Raw genomic sequence first — 13,450 nt, 5'->3', positions numbered from 1 at the left:
AAGAGGAGAGAAGAGAGAAGAGAGAGAGAGAATTGAAATGGAATTAAATTGAGAGAGGGAGAGAGACAGATAATTGAAATGGAATTAAATTGAGGGAGCAAGGGAGAGAGAGACACAGAAACAGAGAGTGACAGAGAGAAACACTGTGAATAGATACAGAATGTCTGCTTGGCTCCAGCAGCTAACCCTCTAAATACTCGGCCAGCTTCTAACAGCAGGTTCCCCCGTTTGACTCACAAAAACACACAGAAACCACCCCCCCCCCTCCCACCCACCCACCAGCACTTGTGTGGGGTTCACAGGTGGTCTCCCTGGAGATGGTTCTGAGCCTTCAGAGGCTGCAGAGTAATAGAGGGTGAAATACTAGCTGGATATAAAGAGGAGATGACAGGTCCAATAGTGTGCTAGAAATGAACTGTCTGGGGACTAGTTGGATATCTTATAGGTTACACTCAATATAAAGGTAATAAGGCATTATTCAATGTATTAAAGGGATAGTGCATTCAAAATATACATGTTACTGTTTAGAATGGATGCCTAGACTTAGTGGTCTATGGACTCAACATCAGGGATCTAAGATTTGGGTTAGTGCAGTTAGATCACAGCTTAGCATTACCATAACTCCGTGCAAATCAATGGGAGTGGAACCAGTTAGCAAATGCAGAATTATGACTAAATGGTTTCCTCAGATGATATATCTATTGTTGTTGTTTATGAGCACAAGCACCTTAACCCTCTGGGCTGTTGCTTGAATTCACCCCTTCACAATACAACTGAAATCCTCCCATACTGATCAAGGGCAGTGCTAGTCTTTCACCTTGAATCTCCCAAAGACCCACCGTCCATCTTAAAGGACCGGAGACGGGAGAGGGGGACATAAACAACCCTTCATGTCTCAGGAGTTTGTCAAATATGAACAAAAGAGCTTGCAGGTACATCCCTGACCTATTAGAAATCACACCATACATTAACAACACTGACACTACAGTAGCTAGTCTCCCACATCCCCTGGACAACAACGTCTTGTCTTTACAGATTGCTCTTTGAGAGACTTTGTGAGCACATTAATATTTAAAAAAATATTTTGCAAAACATGTTCATTTTTCCACAAGACCTATGTGTGTGTGTGTGTGTGTGTGTGTGTGTGTGTGTGTGTGTGTGTGTGTGTGTGTGTGTGTGTGTGTGTGTGTGTGTGTGTGTGTGTGTGTGTGTGTGTGTGTGTGTGTGTGTGTGTGTACATGCAGCGACTCGTTGGGATCTACTCTGCGACACAGAAAGCTCAACCAGACTCGTTGGGATCTACTCTGCGACACAGAAAGCTCAACCAAACTCGTTGGTATCTACTCTGCGACACAGAAAGCTCAACCAGACTCGTTGGTATCTACTCTGCGACACAGAAAGCTCAACCAAACTCGTTGGGATCTACTACTCTGTGACACAGAAAGCTCAACCAGACTCGTTGGGATCTACTCTGCGACACAGAAAGCTCAACCAAACTCGTTGGGATCTACTCTGCGACACGAAAGCTCAACCAGACTTGTTGGGATCTACTCTGCGACACAGAAAGCTCTACCAGACTCGTTGGTATCTACTCTGCGACACAGAAAGCTCAACCAGACTCGTTGGGATCTACTCTGCGACACAGAAAGCTCAACCAGACTCGTTGGGATCTACTCTGCGACACAGAAAGCTCAACCAGACTCGTTGGGATCTACTCTGCGACACAGAAAGCTCAACCAGACTCGTTGGGATCTACTCTGCGACACAGAAAGCTCAACCAGACTCGTTGGGATCTACTCTGCGACACAGAAAGCTCAACCAGACTTGTTGGGATCTACTCTGCGACACAGAAAGCTCAACCAAACTCGTTGGGATCTACTCTGCGACACAGAAAGACGCAGCACTTACAGATCTTATGTTTCCCTTTCATGGGGAATTTCACCAGCAGCTCCTGAGGGTTGGTGCAGACGAAGACGAACGGAGATCCAGACTCCTCGCAGGTCTGAGGAAACTGCAGGAAACACAGAAACAGTCAGAGCACTGCTTTTCCTAAGGACAGACAGGAGTGGTGACACTGGGAACCTTCATTGCTGTTAGACTGACACATCCTGGTCAGGAAGGACAGAGAACCTACAGGTAGATAGAACCTGTTATTATCAGAGTAATACCATAGACATGAAAGCAATATAACCTGGAATAAAAGGTTCTCATTTTTTAATTGAAGCATGTTTACATGGAATCTCTACATCCCTGTGGAAAGGGTGGCGTAACACCTTATAACTTGTCAGGACATTATGAAACAAACACGACACTGAGACACCACAATCAGAGGGGTTACGCAACATGACATCATCATTCTACATACATCATCATCATTCTACATACATCATCATCAGTTCTACATACATCATCATCATTCTACATACATCATCATCAGTTCTACATACATCATCATCATTCTACATACATCATCATCATTCTACATACATCATCATCATTCTACATACATCATCATCTGTTCTACATACATCATCATCATTCTACATACATCATCATCATTCTACATACATCATCATCATCTGTTCTACATACATCATCATCATTCTACATACATCATCATCTGTTCTACATACATTATCATCATTCTACATACATCATCATCATTCTACATACATCTTCATCTGTTCTACATACATCATCATTCTACATACATAATCATCATCATCGTTCTACATACATCATCATCTGTTCTACATACATCATCATCTGTTCTACATACATCATCATCTGTTCTACATACATCATCATATGTTCTACATACATCATCATCATTCTACATACATCATCATCATTCTACATACATCATCATCTGTTCTACATACATCATCATCTGTTCTACATACATCATCATCATTCTACATACATCATCATCTGTTCTACATACATCATCATCTGTTCTACATACATCATCATTCTACATACATCATCATCATTCTACATACATCATCATCATTCTACATACATCATCATCATTCTACATACATCATCATCTGTTCTACATACATCATCATCTGTTCTACATACATCATCATCATTCTACATACATCATCATCTGTTCTACATACATCATCATCATCATTCTACATACATCATCATCATTCTACATACATCATCATCATTCTACATACATCATCATCTGTTCTACATACATCATCATCATTCTACATACATCATCATCATTCTACATACATCATCATCATTCTACATACATCATCATCATTCTACATACATCATCATCATTCTACATACATCATCATCTGTTCTACATACATCATCATCATTCTACATACATCATCATCTGTTCTACATACATCATCATCATTCTACATACATCATCATCTGTTCTACATACATCATCATCATTCTACATACATCATCATCTGTTCTACATACATCATCATCATTCTACATACATAATCATCATCATCATTCTACATACATCTTCATCTGTTCTACATACATCATCATCTCTTCTACATAATCATCATCATCATTCTACATACATCTTCATCTGTTCTACATACATCATCATCTGTTCTACATACATCATCATCTGTTCTACATACATCATCATCATGTTCTACATACATCATCATCATTCTACATACATCATCATCTGTTCTACATACATCATCATCTGTTCTACATACATCATCATCTGTTCTACATACATCATCATCTGTTCTACATACATCATCATCTGTTCTACATACATCATCATCTGTTCTACATACATCATCATTCTACATACATCATCATTCTACATACATCATCATCTGTTCTACAAAACATGATTTTATAAAGACATAGTGGTAGAAAAAAGAGGGAGGGGCTGGATGTGGGGGAAATTAAATCATTGGTAACACTTCATTATAAGGTTCCATAATAAACCATTTAGAAGGCATTTATAAATTGTGTGTTCACCATGTATTAATCATTACACCCACATTATTAAGACATTTACTAATCATTAGTCAATTATTTTTGCAGTACCTAATCTAAATTGAGTCCTATTAATATTTTTAAAATACTTCATAAATTTTTTGAGTGACCAGTGTAATTTCTCACAAAACGAAGGCCATGTTATTGGTAGCCATTCCAGCAGTACCTGGTTTAAAATCAAAAACAAGCACACAACACAGGACGCTAAAGGAAATATATATTAATGTCTGAATAACTAGCTTACTAACATTTACACATGTGGGAGTAATGATTTATAAATGGTGAGCAAACTGTAAATGCCTTACAAGTGGTTTACTATGGACCCTTAAAATGAAGTGTTACCAAATTGGTATCATCATGTTGTAGCTTGTTATTACAGCTGTAATCATCTCTCTACCGTGACAGATTTATTATTTACACAATATGACATCTCTTTCAGGCCCGAGCTCCAGACAGTACAGTACTGTTGATACATAGATAGGGTGGCAGGTAGGGTGGCAGGTTGGGCCAGAAACCAAAAGGTTGCTGATTCGAAAACCCGAGCAGACAGGGTAAAACGTCTGCCGGTGTGCCCTTGAGCAAGGTACTTAAACCTAATTTGCTCCAGGTGCGCCATACTACTATGGAAGACCCTGTAAAACAACACATTTCACTGCACTTGTCCGGTGTATTTGACAATAAAACATATTTGTTGCTGTTAATTAACACTCCCACTGCAAAGCATGGAGCCCTGGAAAGAAGAAACATCTCTCCCTCCCTCTGATTGGTTGTTCAGGTGACAGTAGGGGGAATTGACTGACACTTTCATGACAAAGGAGTCATCTTTCCAATCTGTCCAGGTGAAGCGGCTCTCAGCTCATCTAATTTCCTCCAGCACGTCTATCAGATAGTGCCGTGATTGCATCTCTGCGAAATCAGGAAGCGGCGGCTTTTCATGACGGCTCGCTTCTTTCCTCTACACCCCCTCTGTCTCTCTTCAGAGCAGCACTGAAGGTTGAGACAAATCCAGGGCTTTTAGGAGAATCGACAAGACAGACAGTTTGTGTGGTTCCTGACAAACTGGGAGAGGTGATGGGGCTGCTTATTACACTTCCCAGTCAACGCTGAACTGACCGTAATAACCACATGTGATGAAACATCATTGAACACCCTCTGAAGCTCAACAGGGATTCCACAGTGGCGGCTTGTTGTAGAACCCGATAGAAACACACTAGTAGTGATTGTGTTTTGCAGACCGGCTCTGAATGACACTCCGCTAGCGAAGTGTGAGATTCAACCTTTGAGTGCTTCTCTGCTAAAGTGGGAGAGTAGCTCCATAAATCTCTCACCAATTTTGCAACATTCCGAGTGGTTACGAGGGTTAGCGAACACAGGGGTTGTCCACAGAAAAGATGGAAGTCCTATATCATACTGTATAGCTATCCCTCCTCTATCATCTCAGTCAGGGGAAATAGCCCATATCCTAAAGCAAGCATCCCACTACGGTAATTATGAACGTCAGTCTGGAGGAAGAGAGGCCTCCTTGTTCCACTTGGCTATGGAGGAGGTGTATTTATAAGACCGGTGCAGCCAGTCCATTACAGAAGACGTCAAACGCTTCCCTTACATGTGTTTTCGCCTGCTGTGATGCGTGCTTGAATATTCTGACTTAAAGCTAACTTGGGAGTGTGTAAGCACATTCAGATTTGAGATGGCAGTAGTAGTATTTTTACAGGCTTTGAAAGGAAAACAAAATGGTGGCTGTGGTGGTCCGTCTAAATCCAGATGAATTGAGAGTAGCTGAATCCAGCGTCTGAGTGAGCTCATGTCAAAAACGCAGCCGGTCGCCTGCTCTTTCATCCTCCATTAGCCAATTAGCATTTAAAGCTGTCGAATGGAGCCGGCTTTGCCTCCCCTCCCCGAGTCTAATTGTTTCCATACCATGCTAATCAAAAAGGTATGAAACATTGGGCCGTAGCAGTGGCTCACTCAAACACTCCAAATGCATCAGGCATGATCTAATGAGGTCAAGATACACACGCTAACAAAGGGATACAACTCTGACTCCATAAAAACCTTCATTGTTCCATATTCCAAAACCTCTCTGATAACGTAGGCCTCGTACACACTGAAGGTTTGACATCATTAAAAGCTTAACATTTTTAATTAAGAGCCACATTTGTACAGTTTGCCCTAATGTTTTAAATTAAACTGCATCCCAACAAAGAAAGTATATTAAAAATATATATTGAGTTTTGAGTCTAGGTTCTCAAAATCTTCTGTCTTGAATCATGCAAATGTCTTAGACTTGATGAAAATATGAGGGCAGATTGGACCTCAAACTGGCTCAAGTGTTCAATTGCTAGTTTCGTGCTAATTCTATCACAGTCACAAACACTGGGAAGATGTGTCCAAAATGTGCAACTCTTCCAAAAGTTTGGAGAATTTCCAAATCGTTAGCAAGCGGGCACCGGCAGTTTTGATTGCTGCCAATGTTGCTATGGTTTCACTGACAACGGCAACTCTCTCAGCAATGTTACAGGCACCTTCTTTTAGTTTTGCAACGATACCCTCATTAAAAAAGTGTTTTTGGGTGTTCAAGGAGAGTGAACACAGTGAACTAGCTAGCTCTTCTTTGAGAGTCTTCAGCCTGCTAAGGATTCCGCGGCTCAACATACTGCAGCTCTTTAATAATAGTTTCTCAGGTGGTGAGTGGTGGGTTAGCCACCTTCCCTACAGTACAGACATTTCAGAAAAGAGAGGCTCTTGAATGAAAACAACCCCCTATAAACACAGTGGGGAAAAGGAAAGGAAAAAAATGGCTTGCAGCCTCGCCATCCGCCTCAGCCAAGTTAATAAGAGGCCCATTCTTTTCAATTTGCTGGGATATTGCCAGCGGGCTGCAACAATAAGCGCCTGTAATAATATGAAATTCACAGAGTCCATTGGAGACCAGAGACATACTCTGCAGGACGGGGATGTTGGCTGGGTGAGGAGGATATTACAGGATCATTCAAGGGGCAGAGAAAGTACATCAAGGCCCCCAAAGGCTGTGCCCACCTCTGTCCCCTCACAAAGACATGGGATAGAAGTTGGCCCTCGGCACAGATCTAGGAGCAGTTCACCCTCGTCAAACACAAACCTCAATCACAAGTAGGTAAACTGCTAACGTGACATCAGATCAACAAGTAGGGTGAACTCCACCCTGCACGGCTCAAAACTACAGAAAAACACAGCTCTGTGCTTCCAACATAACAGCAAGAGCCCTATAAGCTGTATGGGTCCATGCTGCTGGTCTATGACTGGTGAACAAGCCAATACTGTTTGCTCTGCCTCCCCCCTCTCACTCTCCCTGGTCCTTTTCAGCTGCTGTCGGCAATTAGGGGAGGCAGAGACAAGCAATCTCCTCTCTCTCTCTGAGGCCAGGCGCTGTGCGGCAGCAGTGGTGGTAATGGGCCTGTGTGGCTGTGGCTTTGGCCCTGCCTGGTCAGGCCCCGCTTGGCTGCACTCAATCTCAGCCCAATAAAAAGGCCTTCATTGGCAGGGAGCTACTGAGCCACAGGAGCAGGGAGCTACTGAGCCACAGGAGCAGGGAGCTACTGAGCCACAGGAGCAGGGAGCTGTGGAGGAGGCTTTTAACAAAGGGAGGGAAGAGAGGGAGGGTGGGAAGAGAGGGAGGGTGGGAAGAGAGGGAGGGTGGGAAGAGAGGGAGGGTGGGAAGAGAGGGAGGGTGGGAAGAGAGGGAGGGTGGGAAGAGAGGGAGGGTGGGAAGAGAGGGAGGGGCAGGGAAGAGAGGGAGGGTGGGAAGAGAGGGAGGGTGGGAAGAGAGGGAGGGAGGGAAGGGAGAGGGAGAGTGGGAAGAGAGGCAGGGTGGGAAGAGAGGCAGGGTGGGAAGAGAGGGAGGGAGGGAAGAGAGGGAGAGTGGGAAGAGAGGGAGGGTGGGAAGAGAGGGGGTGGGAAAGGTGGGAAGAGAGGGAAGGTGGGAAGAGGGGGAGGGTGGGAAGAGAGGGAGAGTGGGAAGAGAGGGAGGGAGGGAAGAGAGGGAGAGTGGGAAGAGAGGGAGAGTGGGAAGAGAGGGAGGGTGGGAAGAGAGGGAGGGTGGGAAGAGAGGGAGGGTGGGAAGAGAGGGAGAGACAGAGATGGATAGAGAGAGAGAAGAGGCAGATAAATCAAAAGAGAAAGATAGAAAGAGAGAAACAGAGAGAGACAAAGACAGAAAAAAAGAGAGAGTGGGTGAAAAACCCAAAATACTAAGGCTTTGTCAAGGCTGGTTTCACACTGAGAGTAAAGAAACAGATGTACTGGTCTGAGTCCCGTTGATGGGTCATGTGACCTGTGTCTTCACTGTAAACCCGCTTCAAGCTAAAATAAATGATAGTGGTGGAGGGTGGCTTTTCAGATCACTGAGCTTCAACATAGTCATTCTTGTTCCACCCATTCATTCTCATCCAGCTGATTGTAGCTTTGTAGCCGTTTATTCCTAGGAAATCTTTTAAAATGTGTTACATTTAATGTTTCTGAACAAATTACAAAGTAAAGGAGCGGTGGAAAATCTAGTAAAGAGAAGTATTTGTAGAAGGCAGACATCCTGAAGAACAAAGTGACTGACCACCTTAAGGATTCCATCTTTATAAACCATTTGCTTTAGTAACAGGAAGCACCCAAACAAGTCTGAAATTGCCAAGAAGCTGACAACACTCCTTCAGTAGCATAACAACACATTTATGTTGAATGGCTGAACATCTTCATTGCCACAACTTTCACCACAAGAACATGATGAGAAAGTAATCCAAATCAATATGAAACTGCTGTATTACAGACTGTCCTTCAGCCACAGAATCAACCGGTGTCAAGTAGGAGAGTGCACATTAATTATCTAAGACTGTCCAACGCTGACTCATTTTTATTAACATTATTAATATCCTCAAGCCGAGGAAAGACATGCGTTTATTAGGAGCTCTGAGCCGGCAAGGAGGGTCTTCAATTATTCCATTGTGTCAGTCCGCTCGACTGCTAATTCACAGCTACATACCCAGGCTAAACATGAGGACTTTTCTTTCCAATATAGCCATACTGGGACCTCTGGTGTTGATTTAAGTGTATCTGAAGAACAAAGACTGTTTTATGTGGATAATTATAAAAGGTCTTATCACATAGTCTCTCCTGGCACACTGACTGTTAGCGCTAACATAAATGGAGTAGCTAGCTAGCGCACGCAAGACTTGGTTTTGAGTTGTAACTATGACACAATTGATAATGAAAGCTAATATTGTCCTCTTTAACTGCTGAACTGAAACAGCTCCCGTTCAGCCCAATCAAAGGTCTTCTCTGTCCTGGCACCCCATTGGTGGAACCAGTCCCCCCCACCCAAAAAAAAAAAAACAAAACAACAACATTGCACTTACTTATCCTACTAGCTCTGGATTTGCTGATAATCTCTTTATTTTCTCTTTAATGTACTTACTACGACTGTGATGTGGTTGTCTCACCTAGCTATCTTAATATGAATGCCCTTACTGTCAGTCGCTGTGGATAAGAGTATTTGATAAATTACTGAAATGTATATGTAAAATCATTAGTTACTTCATACATTTTTTGACTTATACATATTTTATACAATTGTTTTTAAGAACATAACTTATGTCTCATGAGCTTAGTTCAACTGTCACACCCCATCAGAACCCAACATATGACCTCCAATGTTTGTTTCTCCAATGTTACATTTGTCCAGGCCCATCCCTCAGCTTTTTAACAAAACCAGTTTGTTATTGTTTTAATGAAAGATTAAAGCTTTTAAAAGGTCCAATGGAGTCGTTTTTATCTCAATATCAAATCAATTATGGGTAACAATTAAGTACCTTACTATGATTGTTTTCAATTAAAATGGTCAAAAAGAAGCAAAAATAACTTCTTAGCAAAGATTGCTCAAGCAATAATTTATCTAGAAGTGTTTATCAGTGTTTTGAGAGGGGAGGGGAATAGTGAAAACTAGCTGTTATTGGCAGAGAGGTCTGGAACTCTCTTATTGGTCTATTAACTCATTTACTGCCTGGTGATGTCACCAGTCAGGCCAAAACGCCAGCCCACATAAACAGGCTGACATTTTAGGCGGTCTTTTCAAACCGCTTACACTAAAAGCACACTATCATCATTTTCAAAATGTTACAGTAATATCCCAACTCCGTGTGGACAACTATATAAAACACAAGAACATTTCATTTATTTTTTGACTGCACTGGGACTTTAAAGCTCCTGCAGTTTGACAAGTGGGTCGGAGCATCATGGTTTATTTATTTTACCTCAGGGCTCCACAAACATGACGATTCAAATCGCAGAGAGCCTCAGTGAAGAGCTAGCAAGAGACACATTAGCAATTTAGCTTTAGTGATGACAGGTGTAATGAAGTCATGTGTTTGCACAGGGAGATTTACACCAGTTGCCTCGCATAGCGAAGTCCCATTTTCCCAGCCCTGTTTATGACTTCACCTCCTGTGGTGGGCCTCGAGCGGCAAGAAAACAGGACGGCCTCACAACACCCACAGTGTTTTTAGACTCAACAACTTTTCCCAGTGTTGGAACGTTCCTGGCATCAGGTCTGATCTACAGTATAAGCCTACAGTTACCTCTCTGTCTGAAGTCTACTAGGTTCTGACAACAACTTTTCCCAGTGTTGGAACGTTCCTGGCATCAGGTCTGATCTACAGTATAAGACTACAGTTACCTCTCTGTCTGAAGTCTACTAGGTTCTGACAACAACTTTTCCCAGTGTTGGAACGTTCCTGGCATCAGGTCTGATCTACAGTATAAGCCTACAGTTACCTCTCTGTCTGAAGTCTACTAGGTTCTGACAACAACTTTTAACCCAGTGTTGAAACGTTGTAAATTCGCATCTCTTCTGATCTACAGTATAAGCCTACAGTGTCTCTGTAAACTGTCTAAACATCTAAATAGCACTTGACAAAAAGTTACCAAATAGCACTTAGACAAAAATGCTAGAGGAAATATAGAACTACAGTGTAATAATAATACACCATAAAATCATGGAATGACTGCACCTACATGTGTTGAATGTACATTTGGTTCTGACAACAACTTTTCCCAGTGTTGGAATGTACATGGCATCGGCAGGTCTGATCTACAGTATAAGTACAGTTACCTCTCTGTCTGAAGTCTTTGTGTTCTGACAGACAACGTTGTACATGTGTTGAATGTACTTTGTGTTACAGAGTATTGTACATGTGTTGAATGTACATTTGTGTTAGTGGGCAGAGTTTATACATGTGTTGAATGTACATCCCAGTGTGTTGAATGTACATTTGAACGTACATGGTGTTAGTGGGCAGACCTACATGTGTTGAATGTCTGTGTTGAATGTACATTTGTGTTAGTGGGCAGACCGTTGTACTGTGTTGAATGTACATTTGTGTTAGTGGGCACATTGTACATGTGTTGAATAAGACCGTTGTACATGTGTTGAATGTACATTTGTGTTACCTTGTACATGTGTTGAATGTACATTTGTGTTAGTGAACTCATGTAATGTACATTTGTGTTAGTGGGCAGACTATTGTACATGTGTTGAATGTACATTTGTGTTAGTGGGCAGTATTATACATGTGTTGAATGTACATTTGTGTTAGTGGGCAGTACTAGTGTTGAATGTACATTTGTGTTAGTGGGCAGAGTATTATACATGTGTTGAATGTACATTTGTGTTAGTGGGCAGACTATTGTACATGTGTTGAATGTACATTTGTGTTAGTGGGCAGACTATTATACATGTGTTGAATGTACATTTGTGTTAGTGGGCAGAGGTACATGTGTTGAATGTACATTTGTGTTAGTGGGCAGACTATTGTACATGTGTTGAATGTACATTTGTGTTAGTGGGCAGACTATTACCATGTGTTGAATGTACATTTGTGTTAGTGGGCAGACTATTGTACATGTGTTGAATGTACATTTGTGTTAGTGGGCAGACTATTGTACATGTGTTGAATGTACATTTGTGTTAGTGGGCAGACTATTGTACATGTGTTGAATGTACATTTGTGTTAGTGGGCAGACTATTGTACATGTGTTGAATGTACATTTGTGTTAGTGGGCAGACTATTGTACATGTGTTGAATGTACATTTGTGTTAGTGGGCAGACTATTGTACATGTGTTGAATGTACATTTGTGTTAGTGGGCAGAGTATTATACATGTGTTGAATGTACATTTGTGTTAGTGGGCAGACTTTGTACATGTGTTGAATGTCATTTGTGTTAGTGGGCAGACTCTGTGTTGAATGTACAGTGTTAGTGGGCAGAGTATTACTACATGTGTTGAATGTACATTTGTGTTAAAGACTATTGTACATGTGTTGAATGTACATTTGTGTTAGTGGGCAGACTATTGTACATGTGTTGAATGTACATTTGTGTTAGTGGGCAGATATTGTACATGTGTTGAATGTACATTTGTGTTAGTGGGCAGACTATTGTACATGTGTTGAATGTACATTTGTGATTAGTGATAACTATTGTACATGTGTTGAATGTACATTTGTGTTTAGTGGGCAGAGTATTATACATGTGTTGAATGTACATTTGTGTTAGTGGAGTATTATACATGTGTTGAATGTACATTTGTGTTAGTGGGCAGACCGTTGTACATGTGTTGAATGTACATTTGTGTTAGTGGGCTTGTACATGTGTTGATGTACATTTGTGTTAGTGGGCTATACATGTGTTGAATGTACATTTGTGTTAAGACCTATTGTACATGTGTTGAATGTACATTTGTGTTAGTGGGCTTGTACATGTGTTGAATGTACATATGGGCAGACCGTTTTGTTGAATGTACATTTGTGTTAGTGGGCAAAAAAGTATTGTACATGTGTTGAATGTACATTTGTGTTTGAGTGGGCAGACTCTACATGTGTTGAATGTACATTTGTGTTAGTGGGCAGAGTATTAAATAGCATGTGTTGAATGTACATTTGTGTTAGTGGGCCAGAATAGCATGTGTTGAATGTACATTTGTGTTAGTGAAATATTATATGTGTTGAATGTACATTTGTGTTAGTGGGCAGACTGTGTGTTGAATGTACATTTGTGTTATGGGCAGAGTATTATACATGTGTTGAATGTACATTTGTGTTAGTGGGCAGACTATTGTACATGTGTTGAATGTACATTTGTGTTAGTGGGCAGAGTATTATACAATGTGTGTTGAATGTACATTTGTGTTAGTGGGCAGACTATTGTACATGTGTTGAATGTACATTTGTGTTAGTGGGCAGACTATGTACATGTGTGAATGTACATTTGTGTTAGTCAGACTATTGTACAGTGTTGAATGTACTTTGTGTTAGTGCAGACTATTTGTGTACATGTGTTGAATGTACATTTGTGTTAGTGGGCAGACTATTGTACATGTGTTGAATGTACATTTGTGTTAGTGGGCAGACTATTGTACATGTGTT

General features: G+C 41.3%; 1 protein-coding gene across 5 annotated transcripts in view; it reads right to left on the bottom strand.

Annotated features, from left to right (window-relative positions):
- Nucleotides 1-13,450, bottom strand: part of trip4 (thyroid hormone receptor interactor 4) — an 82,781-nt gene that overhangs the window by 33,748 nt on the left and 35,583 nt on the right. For all 5 annotated transcript variants that reach the window (XM_046348951.1, XM_046348952.1, XM_046348955.1 and 2 more), the window contains one exon: nucleotides 1,909-2,011. In XM_046348951.1, the coding sequence (XP_046204907.1) occupies nucleotides 1,909-2,011 (103 nt within the window). The remainder of the gene's footprint in view (nucleotides 1-1,908; nucleotides 2,012-13,450) is intronic.

This window comes from Oncorhynchus gorbuscha, linkage group LG05, assembly GCF_021184085.1.
Source record: "Oncorhynchus gorbuscha isolate QuinsamMale2020 ecotype Even-year linkage group LG05, OgorEven_v1.0, whole genome shotgun sequence".
Lineage (NCBI taxonomy): Eukaryota > Metazoa > Chordata > Actinopteri > Salmoniformes > Salmonidae > Oncorhynchus > Oncorhynchus gorbuscha.
The sequence above is the reverse complement of the archived record's forward strand: the minus strand, read 5'-3'. Positions and strand labels throughout refer to the sequence as shown.